The 20,292-nt window shown below is 35.2% G+C and overlaps 1 protein-coding gene across 4 annotated transcripts in view; it reads left to right on the top strand.

Annotated features, from left to right (window-relative positions):
- The window catches only part of Cadps2 (calcium dependent secretion activator 2), a 512,216-nt gene that overhangs the window by 189,010 nt on the left and 302,914 nt on the right, over positions 1-20,292 (top strand). For all 4 annotated transcript variants that reach the window (XM_026388720.2, XM_026388719.2, XM_026388718.2 and 1 more), the window contains exon 3: positions 1,331-1,663. In XM_026388720.2, coding sequence (XP_026244505.1) covers positions 1,331-1,663 — 333 coding nt within the window. The remainder of the gene's footprint in view (positions 1-1,330; positions 1,664-20,292) is intronic.

Here is a 20,292-nt window from a genome sequence, read left to right as displayed (position 1 = left end):
TAATGAAACTGTACTACTACTTAGATTCCTGACTTAGAAGAAAAGAGAGATTTAAGGCCTGGTCTTGTGTCTCTTCCAACATATCAAAATATGTTGATCAAAATAATATCAAAATAATCAAGACCTTATTATTGATTATTATCTGTTTTTTTTTCTACCTGTTTAATGAGAAAATCTCTCTCTCTCTCTCTCTCTCTCTCTCTCTCTCTCTCTCTCTCTGATTATTATCCATTGTATTTGTTTAATTTGTTAGCTGGTATTAAGAACTACCAATTTCTTAACTGGTATTAGTGGACAGTTAGAAGTACTGTAAAGGTTTTTGTTTTTCTAGCATCTATCCTGCCTGGTTAAGTATGAGAAGTTGGGGAAAAGAGTTAATGAAATCTGAGACTGGGGCAAATGTTCCTAAGCTCTTGGTTATGGAGCGATTTAAATTAGCAATTATGTAAGGTGGTTATTGACTTAGATACTAGATTTATATAATATTGTCCTTCAATCCTCCCTCAAATGATAGGTGACCCTCTTGTGCAGAAATCTGCCAGAAATCTCAAATATAGGTAGATAAATTTGGTTCATGTCTCCAGCTACTTTCTTTTTTTGGGGGGTGGTTCTAGGAAATAAACTCAGGAACACTTAAACTCTGAGCCAAATCCCCAGCCTTATTTTGTATTTTATTTAGAGACAGGGTTGCTTAGTGCCTCACTTTTTCTGAGGCTGGTTTTGAACTCACAATCCTCCTATCTCAGCCTCAGGAGCCACTGGGATTACAGGTGTGGGCCACTATGCCCAGCCTCCAGTTACTTTCTTAGTCATAATGTTGTTATTATTGTTTAGTAAAAATGAATTTATTTCTCCCTGTTTTGGAGGATGGGGAGTTCAAGATCAAAACACAGGCAGATTCTGTATCTGGTTAAGGCTCCCCTCCTGATTTGCAATCAGAATCTTCCAGCTGTGTTCTCACATGGCAGAAGGGGTTGGGGAACTCTCTGGGATCCCTTTACAAGAGTGCTGACTGCTTGCATGAGCTCTTCACCCTGTAGGATTCTGTTGCAGGCATTCCTATGACTTTCTGGTGGTGGACACGTAGGTGAGATGGGATTGTCTCATAGTTGCCTCAGTACTATATCTTGCCTCTCTTAAGCATTCCAACATTTGAGAGAATTTTAGGGTCTCCATTTTATAATGAGTTTCTATATGTTATAAAACACATTGAATAATTATAGATTAGTGTCTATCCTGTCTGGATTGTTGAAAGCAAGTGGCATTGGTGTGCATGGAAGCTTAGCAGTGTGCATGCCTCATTAAAAATGGATTTGGTTTTGTTTTTCAGGTTTTTCTAAAGAGTGACCGAGTGGCCAGAATGGTTCAGAGTGGAGGGTGTTCTGCTAATGACTTCAGAGAGGTGTTTAAGAAAAACATAGAAAAACGTGTGCGCAGTTTACCAGAAATAGACGGTTTGAGCAAAGAGACAGTGCTGAGCTCCTGGATAGCCAAATATGATGCCATCTACAGGGGAGAAGAGGACTCCTGCAAACAGCCAAACCGTATGACCCTCAGCACCGTGTCTGAACTTATTCTGAGCAAAGAACAACTCTACGAAATGTTCCAGCAGATTCTAGGTATTAAAAAGCTAGAACACCAGCTTCTTTATAATGCTTGTCAGGTACGTGCATTATGATATTTCCCATTCCCTCTTACTCAAGAGGATGAATGTTGAGTGTTTACAGCCTATGGAGATGTTCTGCACTTTATGTAGCCATTTTGCTTGAAAAGTAGAATGAAATTGAATTTTAATAAATCAAATAGTGGTATTTTAAAAACAGTATTTAATGGAGAAGAACATCAGTGTCTTTATCCAGTGAATAATTATTCCCTTTGCCCTATTTTATAACATTAGATTTGTGCCTATTGGGTATATGTGGCATACCCTGCATAGTAAAGTGAGAATCATCTGTTGCCTGAAGAACCTTGGCAGTTCATAATAAGTAGGTTTACCTCAGAGAAAAATATTTTTTATGAAGATACAATGCTTGACTTCTGATTTTTATGAAAGTAATTGAAATTTCATTTTTTTAAACACAGCCAGATACAAATGAATTGAGGATGATTGTTCAACTATGTAATTTAAAGAGATGACAGAGTTAATAATATATTTTCTCTTAAGTTGTTATTCTAGTCATGCATTTGAAAAATTGAATAAAACCTCATGTTCTGCATTTTTCATTTTTAGATCCTATGATTTGTCTAATAATGCATCCCTCCTCTATTTGAATTTTGTTTGCTTATTTTGGATATTTAAATCATTTACTTTGCCTTAATATGCAATTTAAATTGACAAAATTCTATCATTTTAAAATTCATTTGTTCATTAAGAGTTATACTTCTATAATGTACATGTTTATTTTTAGTCTTGTATAGATCTATTGGCATTCTGTCCATACCCCTTACTTTGCATTCCTAATTTGCGGATAATTTCAGATGACTAAATTAACAGAGTTAATTAGTTGTAAATCAGGGTAGCTCAACCCTGGGAACAATTTATGCACTCACCATATTGTTTTCACTATGTCATTAAGTCTGGTGGGGCTTGGTAATAGTTGAGCATGACTGTAAAGCTAACCTCCTCTATTTTAAAGGATAAATACAACTAGGACTTTGCATTTTTTAGCTCACTTGTATATTTTAATGTTGATAAAGGTAATATCAAAAAATTCAAATTCAGACATTCAGTAGATATTTATTGAGAATGTATTCAAGTTAAATACCTCACTAGGTATTAGGGAAAACAAGCTGAGCAAAATTTGTTCTTCCTATTCCAAAGTCTAATAGAGTACCCAGGCCTCTAAATGAATTACTATACATTAGAATTTATATTGGCTGTTATACGATTATAACATATATCCCTGTGTACCTTTGGGTATATGTCTAATAACTAAAAATGCTTTTAATTAATCCTTTAACTTCTTTAAAGATCCCTGCTGCAACCAAGGCCTGCCCTACCTAATATCTGTTTTCTGTGGTTTGCAACTAACAATACTTCAAATTCAAATCACCACTTGCAGTTGTGGGTTTGTTTATTTTTCCTTTCAGTTCCATTAGTATTTACTTCACTTATTGATACTGTGCTAGATACACACATTTGTATTAGGATTCTTTGAGCTTTTTGTAGAGTTGACTCCTTTATCAGGATATAATATTCCTCTTTATCCTTGACAATCTTTCCTCTAAAGTCTACTTTGTCTTTAACTAGTAGAACTAAATCATCATTCTTTTGATTTGGGTTTGCATGAAGTTACTTTTAAATTGAATTTCTATTTTTAAAGTGGGGTTCTTGTAGATAGCATAGGATAGTGTCTCCAGTGTTTTGTTTTAATTTTTGTCCACTCTGATGTTTTTTGAACTTTAATGGGTATGTTCAGACCATTTATATTTAAAGTAATTTTGTATGCAATTAGATTAAGTCCTCCAATCTTTATTGCCTCTTCCCTACAGTTGCTCTTTGTTCTCTGTTCTTTTTATCTGTCTTCTCTGATTTTAAGTGAATATTTTTTATGATTTCATTTTATATCTTCTTTTGGTGTCTCACTTGGGCTTGTTTGTTTTTTAATTCGGTTTACAATGCACATTTTTAAACAATCTAAGTCCACTTTCAAATAGCACTATCAGGCTTTATATGTAGCATAGCTCTCCTATACCCCCAAGTGTTAATTTCACTTATAGTAAGCTATAACCACCCAATACATCATGAATATTGGTGTTTAAGTAGTTGTCTTTTAGATCAATTAAGAATAAGAAACAAAAGATTCTGTCTTTCTTCAGTCATTCCTTCTCTGATATTTTTTTCTTTATGTAGATACAATATTTTTAACCTATGTCATTTCCCTTATATATGCATTACTTTTTTTAAATATTTCTGTGAGGGCTGGACTACTGGGGATGTATTCCTTCAGTTTTTATTTATCAGAAAAAGTCCTTTTTCTCCTTCACATTTGAGGATAATTTCACTGGTTATAGAAATATTTGTTAGCTTTTCTTTCTTTTTCAACATGCTGAAAATCTTAGTACATTCTCTTCTTGTTTGCATGGATTCTGAGGAGTTGTCTAGGGGTAGTGTTCATCCTTGAACCTCTGTAGGAGAGGTGCTCCCCCACTCCACCCTGTGCTTTCCTTCAAGATTTTTACCTTCCTTAGCTTTCTGAAGTTTGAATGGTGTGGGGTTTTGTTGTTGGGTTTTGTTTTGTTTTAATTAGCTCTTAGTTAGACTTTTATGAGCTCCTATATCTATGTATTAGTATGTATAGTCAATTTTGGAAACTGCTACTATATCCAGTATTCCTTCTGTCCCACCTTCTCTTTTCTTCATAGTGTTCTAATTATGTTTGGATTACCACCTTTAGTATTCCCTACAGTCCCAAGTTCTGGGATGTGTGATTATGGTTCATTCATTCATTCCTTGCTTCCTTCTTTCTGTCATTCTAATTGTATCTCAGATTGGGAAGTTTCTTTTGACCTTTCTTCAAGTACACTGATTCTCTGATCAGCACATCAGATCTACTGATGACATCATCAAAGACATTATTCATTTGTTAGAATGTTGGGTTTTTTTTTTTTTTCCCTAGCATTTCCTTTTGATTCTTCCTTGGAGGTTTAATTCCTACTTTATTATTCATTTGTTTTTGCTTGTTTCCAACTTTTCCCATTGAGGCTGTTAATATATTAATAATAGTAATTTAATTTCTTACTTGGTAATTACACCATCTATGTCACACATGAATCTGTTTCAGCCGCTTGCTTTGTTGTAGCATTCTCAGTCTGTTTTCTTGAAGTTCTGGTACCACAATTTACTGTGGATTCCTGTGGGTTTTGGTTTTTCCAGTAGCTGAGACAGGCTACAGTAGTTTAGTTTTCTCAGTGTTTCCTCTGGCAAAATCTTTCCCTCTTTGTTAGGGAGAAGGATCTGAAATATTTAAAAAAGGCTTTTCTTTTCCTCTTCCTGCCATGATCATGTGGATCTGTTTCTTGGATTGTCACTATGAGAGCTTGGTTGGCTAATGGGAAGGAAAGTTTACTTGAATGCATGTCCCCTATGACTGGGACCTTGGAGTTTCTCATTTTCTGTACTCAGCTTATAGGAATTTGTCAAGATCATTAGGTAAGCAGGGCTTCCTAATTTAGACATGGTGTCCCCCAAAGCTCAGGGCTTCCTGCCACGTATGGCATGCAGCAACTTCTGTGTCTTTTTGGATTTGCCTTTGTTACTAGATTTGGGATTAATGGTTTGCCCTGCATCATCAGTTCTCTGATAAGCCTAAGAAAAATAATTGGCTTCTAGCTTGTCCAGCATTTTATTATGAGCCTAAGAGTGATGACTTCTAAGCTCATTATATGTCTTAGTTGAAACTGGAATTTCCTTTAATCCTGAGATTTGAAAGAAAAACTTCAGAATTATTTTTAGATAAATTTTAAACCCCAAATGACAAAGTACTCCTATAAGGAAGGGGAGAGCTTTCCTTTGGAATTACAATGATTTTACAGACATTCTTAAAATAAGAGAACAAGTGAGATTTTAATTTTTTCCTAAAGGGTATATATAGATATCTGATTATATTTGTTCTTTTGTTTTCTTCTAACAAAGGTTAAGGAAAAAAGGTAAGGAGAAGTGATAAAAATCATATAAAATAGCCCATCCTCTATAGAAAAGGAGTAATTTGGGAAGAGAAATAGCAGGAATTAAGAAGCAGAAAGAGAATCTACACGTGGCAGAGAGCTGCTAGAGCTCAGCTCCAGGGTTATATCCCAGAGATTTACTTCACCTTCCCTGTTGTGTCAGGAAAGGTTCTGAGACTCCTTTTACTTACAATAGTCTTGTTTCCGTAATTGGTTACCTGTGCCTGGTCTCTTGTTCTTGCAGCAGTTATCCCCTATAAAGTCTCAAGGATGTGTTCCTTGCTTCAGGGTCAGAAGCTCAGAATGGAGAGCTCCCCTGGGGAGATGTGTGAGGACTGGAGCAGCCATGTAACCCCTGGGGGCTGGAGAGAGAGGAGACATGAGTGAGGATGGAGCTATGCCAGGGCTGCCATGTGATGCTGACAGTAGGATCATTTGGTGGTTTTCCTTGTCCCGGAGCGGTAGGATTAGCATCTTGGATGGAAAAACAGGAAGCTGCCTTCTGAAAGAGTATAGGCATTGTCATGGTTTAGACATGGTGTCCCCCCAAAGCTCACATGTGAGACAATGCAAGAAGGTTTGGAGGAGTAATGATGGATTAGAGCCTTAACCTAATCAGTGAACTGATCTCTGATTGGATTAGCTAGGTGGTAACTGGAGACAGGTTGGGGGTGTGGTTGGAGGAAGTAGTTCATTGGGAGTGTGGCTATAGGATATATATTTTGTATCTGGAAAGTGAAGTCAGTCTCAGTATCTCTCTTCTCCCTCTCTCCTTCCCTCCCTCCCTCCCTCCCTCCCTTCCTCCCTCCCTCTCTCTCCTCCCTCCCTTACTCTCCCTCCCTCTCCCTCTCTCCCTCTCTCTGTCCCTTTCCCCACTCTCTCTGTCCCTCTCTCTGTCCCTTTGGACCCCCCCCACGCACCCCATCCTGCTTCTTTTTTTATCACCATGTGAGCTGCTTCCCTCCGCCACACTATTCTGCCACCTTCAGTCTGAGGAATGGAACCAGCCTGTTATGGATTGAGACCTCTGAAACCATGAGCCCCTAAATAAACCTATCCTTCTCTACAGTTGTTCTGGTGGGATCCTTTAGTCACAGCAGCAAAATAGCTGACTAAAACAGGTGTTTACATTAGTTCTGCTCAGAGCCAGTAACTTCTTAATGATCGAAATTAAGACATAAAAGAAACTCCTAAAACACTAAGGTAAAAGGTAGCACATACCACAATTAAGATATGAAAATCCGAGAGATCATCAAGAGAAAAATATTTACTTGTTATCAAAAAAACATAAAAATGATTTTAAAAAAGATAACCCTTGCATATCATTAGATATCAGGCTTTTAAAACTGTCTCATATTTTGGAATCTTTGGTGTAAGAATAATGTGCACATTCATAGGACATGTTGTTAGGAGAAAAGGACAAGAAGCTCCAAGGGACAATTTAAAGTGAGCAACACAGCAAAATAAGAATCTGAAATGATTAGCCATGATTTAATCAGACCCGTATAGTACAAATGCAATAAATAGAAGAATAATCTGTTAGTGAAAAGTCTATTTTCAGAATAACTTTTAAGAATATGCAGAGAATTTCAAGTAAATATAGCTAGCTATTTTTTTGAGGAACAGTGTTAGATAATATTGACACTGTATATCTCATAGTCAAAAAATAATTTTATTTCACATTTTTAATGAAAATTGTGTTATTTCTAAATGGTACCAGTTAATCAGTTACTTTTTCGGTTTTTTTTTTAGAGAGAGAGAGAGAATTTTTTAATATTTATTTTTTAGTTATTGGTGGACACAACATCTTTCTTTGTATGTGGTGCTGGGATCGAACCCGGGCCACACGCATGCCAGGCGAGCACCCTACCACTTGAATCACATCCCCAGCCCAGTTGCTTTTTCTTAAACAGAAATTAAATGTGTTTATTAAAGATTATTTTAAAATATGACATAAGGTAATACAACATGTTTAAATTAATTAGTAAATTCATTATCCATAATCATGTAGGCAATACAGATCAGATGCTCCGTACATTTTGTAAAATGATAGGAATGCAGAGATAGATAAGGGCTAAATATTTGCTTAGTTCATTTTTTAAAAGAGATTATGGTGTCATAAATGCCACAGTTATATGGCAAATCCCTGGTTCTACTTTTTTGAGGTTGGGAAAGGCAATGTAATCTTTGGTTGTGTCATGAAGAAATTCACCAAAATGTTGTGTCATGAAGAAATTCACCAAAATGAGCATTTTGCTCACTTGGTAATGTTTTCTAGGCAGAAGTACCAACATGTGCAGACTAGGAACAGCATGGCTTTGGGGGAACTTAAAGACTTTGATGCTATTGGAGTATAGGGAAGAGGTGGGCTGTGGTTTAAGATGACATTCGCAAAGGTAGCCAAGGGTCTTATAAACTGTAAAGAGATGTACAATCCAAAATGACCAAAGCCTGAAGATTACATAGTACCATTTGTACTCCTGTAATTCTCCTTTTACTTCTATATTTAGATTTTAAGAGGATTAGCTTACTCAATTTGATAGCTATCTAGATCCTGATCTTTTCTGGCAAAAGCCACCTTCATCAATGTTTTATAATCTCATTCCATTAACTGAAGAAAGTGACTCACCCAGATTTACTCAAACACAGAAGCAAAGTTAACTGAAATCTTGCTCTCAACAGACCCCCAACCCAAATTCCTTATGATCTGAAGACTACAGAAGTGCTACATAGGATCACAGAATTGTTGTCATGTTTATAAGGGATAAGCAGTACTATTTGTGAATGGTTACAGTGTAGTATTCTACTTTGTGATTCCATTTCCCTAGATGCTTTAGCTTTGAAGATGAAGCTTGGAGATGAATTGAGATTTCAGCTGTGGGTCTAGAAATTTAGATAAATCAATGAACAGGCAGCTGCTATGTTTCTCATCTCTCTTTCCTGGAAGCTCAGGCAGGAATTGTGAGGCATTAAACCTTAATGAAAACCCCCATTCAAGATCCATAGAAGGAAAATAGCAATGGGGAGAAACAGGACTCTTCCAAGGAGACTGGGTCCACCTTCCACCAGTAACCACTGTCTCATTGTTTTTCTTCTAATATCATGTCATTGGTAATATGTTTTGTTTAACATAGTTTTTTTAGCAAAAATAAAAGTGTATTCTACAGAATTATATATGATAACTTTAAAAACAACTTTCAAAAACAGAAAAATGTATAAATGAAAGGGAAGTGGTATTGGTTTTCACATATGTGTAATTAAAATCTCAAAATTCTTGAAAAAATATCCAAGTGAATGTTATTAAATGGCAGGTTTTGTGCTTTGAGATTTAGCAAAGGAGGAACTTAAAACTTTAGAAAGACTAATTATTTTTGATTTTTGAATTTCTAAGATTGATAGTAGGAATGGCCATAATATTTATATTGGTGTTTACTTTTTTAATAAAATAGTATTATAGTATAAATTTGAATTTTTTTTCAGTTCAATAAATTAGCTCTGGTTAATTATACAGAGTAACTTTCCTCTCTAAAAATTAGATTTTTAAAAATTGTCAATATAATGTTAATGTATTTCTAACAGATCAAATAATCTTTTATTGTTGTTGCTTCATTTGACTATGCTATTTTGTTGTCCAATTTGGCCTACATGAGGAGGCACTACAAGAATATTCCTAAATAATATTTATCCTAATCCCTTCATTGGGTTTGTTTTTCTCTCTTCAATATCTCACCAGATGTGAATATAAGATACCTTCAAATACATCTTGCTTTATTTTTAGACCATTTTCTTTATCCAGATCTAGTCTGTGAAAATAGAATTTTATCCCAACTTTTCTTTTTAATATGAGAGAATACAGGTCTAAAAAAAATTAGGTAAAGTACAATGTGTCTTCATAAATCTAGTATAAAGTTGTTCAGATGAACAAGACTTGACTCACTGTATAATTGTTCTTAGAGGGGTTGGTTCTGGGAACCATGTCAGATACCAAAATATAAACATGTTTTATATAACTGATGATAGTAGGAAAGAAATGTTTTTGTTAATCTACTTCATGGCCTATTCTCTATGTATGAATAAAAAAGGATGATGTGAGTATAATGTTTCAAGTATAATATATTTTCTATAGTTTGTTGATGTTTTAATCAGATTTTTTTTTGTCCATGGGATCAAAAGATTTGATTAAACAATTTTAGAGGATGAAAAGTCTATTTGGGGCTCAAGGGTCCATGGCCAGCCTACTTCATTGCTCTGGGCACAGAACATCAGGGCAGAAGGATGTGGAGGCAGAAAGTAGCTCAGGAAGCTCACCTGGGCAGAAATATAAACCCCAAAGGCCCCGAGGACCCACTTCCTCCAGCCACAATCCACCTACCTACAAGTACCGTCCAGATCATCCCTGTCAATGGATAAATGCATTGATAAGGTTAAGGTTCTCATAAGGCTATCACTTTACCTCTAAACATTCATTATCCCACACATGAACTTTAGGGGACCTCATATCTAAACCATAAGTAGTTAATGAAAATATTCTATCAAAAGTAAAATGACTCATGTGTGAGATATATTCAAGATTTGGTTTTATCCCTTCACCATATTTATGTGCAGTCAACAGATACATATTAACCAAAGAACAGTTGATTAATGTACACAGACAGGTATGTGTGCTATGGTAGTATTTTAACACTGGACATTTGTATGGATTTCTCTAATGTTTTTCAACCCTGGATACATGTGAGAATGAATCAATGAGCTTTAAATACCACCTGATGCTTGGGCCCCACATCAGACTAAGTGAAAACATTTTTTAATGGTGGGACCAAGGTCTGCTGGCTAAAACCTTCCTGGGTGGTGCTGATGCACAGTGAGGGTCAAGGACCCTTGCCCTGATGTTCTTTGTGAGGATTTTATCCCATGATCATATCAAACTGAAGGGGATGCTAGAAAAAGTCCAGCTGTGTTCCCAGAAGGAGGAGATTATTTGGCAGTGTGGAAAACATCTCCTCTAGTGACGCTTTAGTCAGAGTTTAATGAAAGTTTTAAAATTGTGTAATTTCTGACTTTGGAAAATAAATGGAAATTTAACAGAAAACTAAGATTGACAAAGGCACAAGGAGAGTGAATGGCTTGGAATCTGTTAGGGAGTATGTTGTGTGTGCTGCTAGAGTAGTGGGAAATGAAGCTCAAGAATTAGGAAAGTACATGAGTATTAAAGGCCTTTTATAGAAGATGAGAGAGCTTGGGATTTATCTTATTCTAGGGAACACTGTTGAGGTCACAACAAAGGCATGGCAGGCACAATTAGGATTCTGAGAAGATCCTTCTCTGGTCTAAGGACTTCACACCCTGCCTGTCTCTCCTTATAGTCATGGGCCAGTGTTATGTTTCTCTAAGCAAAGAGACAAGGATCTGGGACTATGTGTTCCTCCTTCAAGTAATCTTTGCAGACTGTACATTGCTCAGCTCTAAATCTTTCAGTTTCATACCTATTTTTATTTCTCTCTTGCCTATGAGGTTCTTGGGCATCTGGACTCCTCCTCCAAGTCTGTTCTCACATTCTCTTGGTTCCATACCCTGTAGTATGCTTCAGAATTCCATTCTGCTCCCTCACTTTGGGACTTAGGCATGGGGCAAAACACTGGAGTATCTGCTACTAGACAAGATGAAAGTCTAGTAGTTGTAGCAGGACCTGGAGATGGTCCCTATGTTCTGATGGAGCCTTTATGTTAACCATGATATGATGGGACAACTCCAGGTGTTCTTTAACACACTGCTTAGTCTGATCAGGCTGTGTTTCAGGCTTTTATTGAACAGTTGTCCTTTTTGTCAGGAAACAACAATTTTTCAATGGAGTGATGTGGATCAAGAAATATTTTTTGTACATGCTGAATTCAAAATATTAAATGTCCATGTTGATATAGCAAGTGATGATTAGATGTATAAGTCTGGTATTTTAATGAGAAATAAGTATGAGAAATAATAATGAGAATATTTTAATGAAAAATTCAGTATTTTTCATATATTTTTAATTTATGATTGGTTGAATATACAAATTGATGCCAAATTTGTGGATAGGAAGGGCCATCTGTATACAGAAGGGAATCATTTGGAAACTATTTTAAGCCACCTATTCAAATTCTTTTTGCTTTAGATGCAAAAAAAATGAAGTGTTTCTGTTTTTCTTAATCATCTTAGAAGAGAGCAAACTGATCATTATCTTAGTAATATCTTATTTGTATAGTGGTTGGAATTCCTTCTAGCTATTATCTATAAAGTGGTAGAAAGGCCTCTATTTTTTTGAACATTCAAAACCATGTAATTGCCTATGTGAAGAGTGTCTTCATGGGTCTCATTTGAAGACCTTCAGATGAACAAGGCTTGCAGCTCAATATATGAATCATTATCAGAGTTGCTTTTCATTTATTTTTTTAAAATAACCATACAATCATCCCTGAGGGAGTCTAGGAATCCCTTTAGATACCCAAATGTGCAGAAGCTCAGGTGTCTTATATAAAATTGTGTAATATTTGCATATAACCTATATATGATCTCTCATATATTTTGGCTCATCACTAAGTTACTTATAATACCTAATAGAATATAAATGTTATATAAATAGTTATTAGAGTTGTTAGACTGTATTGCTTAGGAAATAATTACAAAGCAAAAATTCTGTACATGTTCAACACATTTCAGTATTTTTCATATATTTTTAATTTATGATTGGTTGAATATACAAATTGATGCCAAATTTGTGGATAGTTAGGGCCATCTGTATACAGGGTCTGAGAGTAATGGGATTTGAAAAAACATATAGATTTGCTTCCCTATTCAGTTTAAGAAATTAGATGGATTTGGAATTGTTGTGATGTTAGATCCTCTGAAAAATATTGCAGTAATGAAAAGCTAAATTTATTATGCTTATTTTGAGCATCCTCCCCCTCCCCTTTTGAGGAAGATTAGCTCCTCATTCCACTTTCTGTTGCTTAAGCCCATGGTAAACTGATGAATCTGAAGTTTCTCAAACTCAGTAGACTCAAATGTCATTTTAATTTTCTCTTCCATAATGTGGTGGTTTTTCTATTAATGTCCTATTCATCCCTTTGACTCACAATCATGCTCACTTTCCTTTCTGTGGCCTTCCCACCTTGGGGAGTTGCCTGACACTGTCTCTTTCTTTATGCTAGTGTCTTATTGACTGCTCTTGTCTGCTTTACACAGCAGTCCCCATAGTTGGAGACTTCATTACCTCTCACACGAATCATGGCAGTAACCTCTTACCTGCCTCTTCCTTTTAGTTTTCTATTTGTTACCTGATTAACATTATTGAAATACCATTTTGACCTTGTTATGACCCTACCTGCCATGACCTTCTTCATGAATAGAGGAAGATGAATGGCTCCCCTTGGTCAACAGTGTGAATTTCACTCTCCTTGGCTAAATTTTCAGCAGCCTTGGCATTCAATCTGGTCCTCACTGGCTTTTCTAATGTTCTTTCTCCTCTACAATTCTTTATACACCTCATGGTTTAGGTAAACCAAGTTGCTCTGTGTTTTTTATCCATATCCCCTGTGTTTTCTTGAATTTTAATTTTAACTAATATTATTCTCTTTGTTTGGAATTTTTACCTTTCCATTCTTCCAACACCCAAGAGAAATGTCAGTTTCTCCACAAAGCCTTCCTTCTGCCATATGCATTTCTGTAAATATTGGGAGAGAAAAAAAATATGAGGAATTATAATTTCCCATCATAACCTATAGTCAGTCATATTCCACTTTGTGTTATAGATATTGATATGTGCTTCTATTACCATATTTTAATAACCTGAGCATGGGATAAGAATTCAATTAATTTTTGAATCATCAATTGTATAGTAATATTTAAGGTGTTTCCTATTGTGGGCACTCCTATATAGAGAGCAGCCAAAAGAACAATAGCTATGTGTGACATATAGCTAAGGGGTTCATGGTGAACCCTGGAGTCAAACTGCAAGATTCACACCTCGATCGTATTATTTCTCAAATGTGCAATTGTGGGAAAGTTGCTTAAATCTGTGCTTCAGATTTTGTGTCACTAAAATAAGACAAAAATAAGACTTTTCCAGAATTGCTCTGAAGCTTCAGAGAGAGAATGTTTATGAAAAGTCAGAAAAGTTTCTGATACATCAGAAGTGCTGGATAAGTTTAACCCTTTGTTTTAATCCTGATGAACTAGAATTCTAATTTGTTCTGGGAAAGTGAGACTGCCTGTGTTATATTATTTAGAGGTAAAATCTTTCTATCTCAGTGTTATTCCATTATTAATGTGAACGTAGATTCAGCTATTTTATTTGGGTAAATATAGTAAGTAAATAGTTGCTCAAAAATATTAGCTCATTACTTTTGTCCAGAAGATTAAATGTTAATACCAAATGGAATGCTAAAGAATATTTCAATATGTGTGAAAATTTGCCAAGTCATACTATCATTTGAAGGATGTGTATGTGCATGTATAGATATGGATATGAATACATATGTGTATGTATACCTAGAGAATATATATGCATATTCTCCAGGTTAAAAGAAGTCCCATGGTTTTATGTTCGAGGTTAAATTTCTTATGTTCTTGCCTTTGAACACTTTGATCCATTATTTAATATAGTTTAGATCAGTTCACATAGGGTAATTTTATATCTAATTAACTCATTCATCTTTTCTCTGTTTTAAGTATTCAAAGGAAATTGTGGTTTGGGAAATGAATTTTTAAGACTCTTAGAACTGTTCTACAAGAATCCATGGCAGAACTGCTATTTCTGAGTCAGATTTTTATGCATAATTTAGAAGGTAGACATAAAGGAATGCTTTAAAGGGTTTGCATCTAGCAGATAGAATGCTACCTAATTTTTTTCATACATAATAGCATCCAGAGAAATGTGTTACTCTCAGGAGTCTGAGGATAGCTTCATTTCCTTTTTTTTTTTTTAACTTCATGGAAAAACAATGCAAGTTACCTTGTAGTTGTTAGCTAATTCTCAATGATCAAAAAAGAAAAGGAAGCTGTTTTTGTTTTTGTTCCAGAGGGGCATTGCCTCATGAGAAATGCCTTATGGGAATAAATGGTGTTAGCATCCAAGAATCTTCCTAATATATATCAAATTATTCTTTTTATTTGCAATAAAATTGAGACTATTTTTTTAAATAAAAATCTCAACATTTGAGATGGATTTGTTTTATTCCTGTTATTAGGATTAGGTAAAGTTAAAAAAAGTGATGACATGGCACATTACAGTTTGTGGGAGAGATCATAAATACGCAAGAAGTTCAACAGCAAGACAACTTTGAATGGTTTGTCACCAGATAGTCTTTCCTTTATTGGTAAATGATTGGTTTTGATAGTTTTCTCCTAGATGACTGAGAGATTGATCTGGACAGTGAAGGTAGTGAAGAAGAGCATTCCAGGCTGGAAAAACAGAAGGAAAATATATGATTTGGAAAATGGAACTTGTTCAATAAACAATGAATGATTCAGTTTGTGTAGAAAGTTGCAGTTACCCAAGAGGTTAGAAAAGTGGATTGGTACAAAACATGACAGGGCCTGAAAAATACGCCACCTTGTTAGGCATCATTCTCTCTTATTCATAGCCATTTATTCTGATTCCTTTATTCCTTCCCTCTCTCTCCTTTCCCTCCCACTACTGAGATTTTAGTCCAATCAAGGGTAGTGAGGATCATATGTAGAAATAGGGGAATGGTGTTGAGGAGTGGGTAGTATCAGATCAGTTTTAGGTTGAGGTCACTGTGAGAGACAAGGCCTTGCCTTCAGCTGGAAGTGAAGAGCTGGAACTCAGGCAATGAGCCAGAGCCCTGTGCTGACTTAGGACACTGCATCAATAAATGACAGCAGATGCCCTTAGCCCAACCCCCATTCTCTTGTGGATTGAGAGAATGGGCAGCCAGTGAAGAAAATAGAACAAGCAGAGTCTGCTGGGTAGAGCAATGCTCTATCTTTTTGGTAAATAATTTGTAATTCAAGGGATGGTGGGAAATTAGCAGAATTATTCATGGGGTAAATTAATGTGCCAATAATAAAGGTTTTGATCAGTATTTTTGAAGCCATTTTACATGGTTCAAAGATTGGGCTGTTAGTAAACTATGATAAACAGTAAAATGATCATTCTTTTGGGATGACAATTAGGTTTTTGCCAATTCTTTCTTGTAATGTGTTACCTGTGAGTCATCAGATTTATGGATAATATTAACAAAATGGACCAGCTAGGAATTATTCTCAAAGAAATCACAAAATTTAACTAACAGTGTAAACCCAAGTCTACTTGCATTTTTTTATACTAATGGTTAAAGATAAATATTATCAGAAAAAGACAAAAATCTAATTCATTTAAAAATTATATTATAATTGGAGTGGGAATTGATTTTCTTTTCAGTGGAAGAAAGAAAGGCATGATTGACTAGGGTTAGCCTATACAAAGGTGTCATCATAGAAAAACAGAGATAGGAATCTTCCTTTATAGTAGGGATTTATTTATGTAAGGACAATTATTCTGGTTCTAGAAAATAGATTGACTACAAGGGGAAATGATTCTAAATAGTGCTCTGAATGCCTTTTTAAAAACCTGTTTTTCATTAATATATGAGTAAATTTTAATGAATTCAAAATGTTAAATATTGATAGGTTTTTGAGCTTTATAAAGGCGAAATCAGAAGTTATAAAAAATCTGTTAAATGCAACTTAGTAATTTTTTCATTGTATTTTTAAGATTTTTCTTAAAATGTAAGATAATGGGCCATGACACAGGCTTCTGGTCCTGCCTAGGACCTCTGTAATGGAAGGTCTACTGATCTCTAAGACTGTCCCCTTCCCCATTGCTGCTTCTATAGAACAGGAGAGAAATTGGGCAAGGTGAAAGTAGCATGAGAGATTCCCAAGTCAAGAGATTCCATTTTTAACATATCTGCCTTTGCTAATCCATCCTGATATCACTGGCAAAGTAAAATATTTCCAGTGGCAATTATACTGTTTTGTGTATTATTTTTACTGTCTCTCTTTAAGTTTCTGGGAGGGCTACAACTTTTGTTGCTATTGAAGAATCTATAGCAGACATGCCTTAACGTAAGTACAGAAAAATGTAAATAAACTGAATAAAGTGATTCAGACCATTTAGACCATTAGGTCTCATGGGTGAGAGCCTGTGTCTTGCTGTTAGAAAGACGGTACTGAGGTCTATGACAGGGGCAGGGAGGACATTTTCCATGGGTTAAGTTCCAGAAACCACACAGTCTTTCAGAATGAGAGAATAGAAGCTTCTGTACACAGAAGATTCTCCTGGAGTAATGTTTCTTTATTTCTTTTGCATTAACTACACCTTTGAGAATAGCCAGTAAGCTGTAAAAATCAAGTAATTCTCTGAGGGAAAAAACTAAATGCATCTCTGTACAAAATCATGCTTACCACTTCAACAGGAACAGAGATTCCTAAAGATCCAAGTTGAGAATTCCCTATCCTGAAGAATTCTGAATGTGGAAATAGTTAACCCCTGCATAATAAGTGGGAAGAAAAATAAAAGTACCTTTTTTGGTACTAAAAATTTGTCACATTGGGGAAATATTTTGATAATTAAAGTGGTAAAATGCTCTGTACAGTAGAAACTAGAGGCATTCAAGGATTAAATATACTTTGGGGCATCTGTTATAGTCAAGGTTGAATGACCCTCTTTTTAAAAGACCTGTAAGATTTCCTGTGCCAGGAAAAGACATCTGTGAGGTAAGTAATCTATTGTCACATAAAATATTGTAATCAGGAATTAAAAGCAAATGAGATAAAATCATGAATGGCCTTGGTGGGATGATGACTTGCCATGACCCACACTGCAGATGGGAGAGCCTACATGTTCTGCTGCATTTGCCTTCCAGCCCAAATCCAGAACTAGGATCTGGTGTGTCAACAGCATCTTAAATTCTAATGCCACACTTCTATAATTAATCTGCTCAAGCTTCTCTTTTTATCCTCCCACTCCCACTTTCTTTCTTTCTTTTTTTTTAATACGTATAAAACCATTTGTTTAAGTTCTCTATAGGATTCAGAAACAAAAGAGAATTATTTCACTTTAATAGTGTTTTCCAGCCATACTGAAAAAATGAGAAGGGCTTGATAGGATTACAGAAGCTCTCTTAACACTCTTAGACATACCCTAGCTAAGTGCTCAAATACCTGAATTCTGGTCAACTACTTGGTTCTAGATTTTATTCTACATGACTGTGGATAGGTTGGATTTGGATTGTTAGGGAAAGGAAGAAGTCTAAGATGACACTGGGTTTGGGGCTTGAGCAGCTGAGTAGGTGGGTGGGGTCTATGACATGGTGTTAGGTGATGGGATTAAGGAGCTAGAAATCAAGATCCCATCTATGCTAATGAAGTTTAGTGTGCTTTTCTTTATGTAAGTTGAATTGGTAAGTATATAGTTGGAAATGTAAGCCTGAAAGGTGAGGTTAGAGCTGTGAATACCCAACTGAGAGTTTTCAGTGAGCACCTGCTGTTTATGACTATGGACACTGTGAATGACACTTAGGTGGTGAACATTCAGATTGAGATTAGAAGCACCAGACCTGATGCATTCCAGTCTTTATGAATGTTAATGTGTTAATGTTAATCTCTGCTTTCTTTGAATAGAAATTTTTAAAAAAAATCCTGTTGGCCTTAGTAAAATTTATTTTTAAGCATATATTAATGAGGCTCATCATTATTAAAACTCAAAAACTGGCTAGACTCACTAAAACTGGGAATTAGCTAGAGGGAGGAGGGTGTGGTTATAAAAGGTGTCATGAAAGTTCATTGTGGTTTTAGGACTGTTCAGTGACTTGACTATGTTGGTAGATCCACAGACCTACAGGTTATAAGTTGTGGAGAAGTTAAGATAGAGGAAATCTGAATGAGATGGGTGATTTTTATCAAAGTCAGTGTCCTGGTTATGATGTAACAGTATAATTTTGTAAGACATTATCATTGGGAAAACTGTGGATAGTGTATAATGAGTATCTGTTTATTTCTTAACAGTGCACATGTGAATCTACAGTTATTTCAATTTAAAAAGTCAATTTTAAGAAAATGTTCATGAATTTATATTACATAAACACTTAATTAGTTTGTTATAAACAAGTACTCAAAAGAAAATAAAACACTAGGGCTCGGGATGTGGCTCAAGTGGTAGCACGCTGGCCTGGCATGCATGAGGCACTGGGTTCAATCCTCGGCACCACATAAAAGAAAATAAAGATATTTGTGTCCACCTAAAACTAAAAAATAAATATTTTTTTAAAAAGAAAAGAAAACACTGAGCTAAGATTCTTACATGTTAAAAATAAGTTACTCAAATGATTTACCCTTTTAATTCTGTTTAGCATTACATAAAGGAACGATAAACAATTAAAATTTCATTTGTTTTTATTGCATTGGTTCTCTCACCTCTGTTTTGTTGTTGTTGTTATAGTAAACATGATTGGTTTTTGGTTTTCACAAAATAACCTGGTCACGGACTGGGATTGTGGCTCAGTGGTAGAGGGCTCACCTAGCATGGGCGGGACCCAGTTCGATTCTCAGCTCCACATAAAAATAAAGGCATTGTGTTGTGTCCATCTGCAAAAAAATAAAAAATATTCTCCCCCCCTTTAAAAAAATGACATGGTCACCAACACCCTTTATATCTCTGAAAATTTAGGCTTAAAAAGAGAAGGCAGTTAATATGATATATTTTCAAAGCTATATCTTTTTCTAGACAAATGCAATTAAGGCCTTAATATATACATGCATTTATTTTTGGCAGCACTGAGGATCAAACCCATGGCCTTGTCCAACTAGTCAAGTGTTCTACCACTGAACTATTATACAAGCCCTTCTTTTAACTTTGAAACATGAGTCCTGCTAAGTTGTCCACACTGACAATCACATCTTGGAAGACATTAATATTTTTTAAAGTAGTTAAAAACTGTCTCTTACAAAGAAAACACTAGTGAAACCCAGAAAGACTCAAGCAATTTCATTTAAAAATAAGTAAGAGCTGTTAATCTGAAGATATAAATACTTAATGATGTTAAATAGTAGTTTTGGTGAAATTTGAAAAATTTTAGCTCTTTAAGGTATTAAAAACTGGTTTTTGCTTTTTAAATTTTTTGTAGAGCTGGGAGGGGAACTATATAACTAGAGGCAATGTAACATTTTATTATTTTTCTACGGAAAAAATAATATATGTATTCACATTTAGCAGAGATCAGAATATTCCATATTACAGGTAGTGCATTTAAGATATCACAATAGTTAGAATGTTCTGATACATCATTTTTGTTTTAGAAGCTGTGCTAAGAGATTTCGGTGATCTGGAACAGGCACTCATCACACTTTGTTTTCTTTTGTAATTACATTGGTATTAAACTTTCTTCACTTTGGTTTAAGATAGTGAAGAAAAACTTATTTCTGTTCGATTTTGAATCATATCAATCAAAATTAAACGTGTATCGCTGGGGTTGTGGCTCAGTGGTAGAGCGCTTGCCTCACATGTGTGAGACACTGGGTTCGGTTTTCAGCACCACATATAAATAAATGAATAAAATAAAGTTCCATCAACAACTAAAGAATATTTAA

Source organism: Urocitellus parryii, chromosome 3 (assembly GCF_045843805.1).
Source record: "Urocitellus parryii isolate mUroPar1 chromosome 3, mUroPar1.hap1, whole genome shotgun sequence".
Classification (NCBI taxonomy): domain Eukaryota; kingdom Metazoa; phylum Chordata; class Mammalia; order Rodentia; family Sciuridae; genus Urocitellus; species Urocitellus parryii.
The sequence above is the reverse complement of the archived record's forward strand: the minus strand, read 5'-3'. Positions and strand labels throughout refer to the sequence as shown.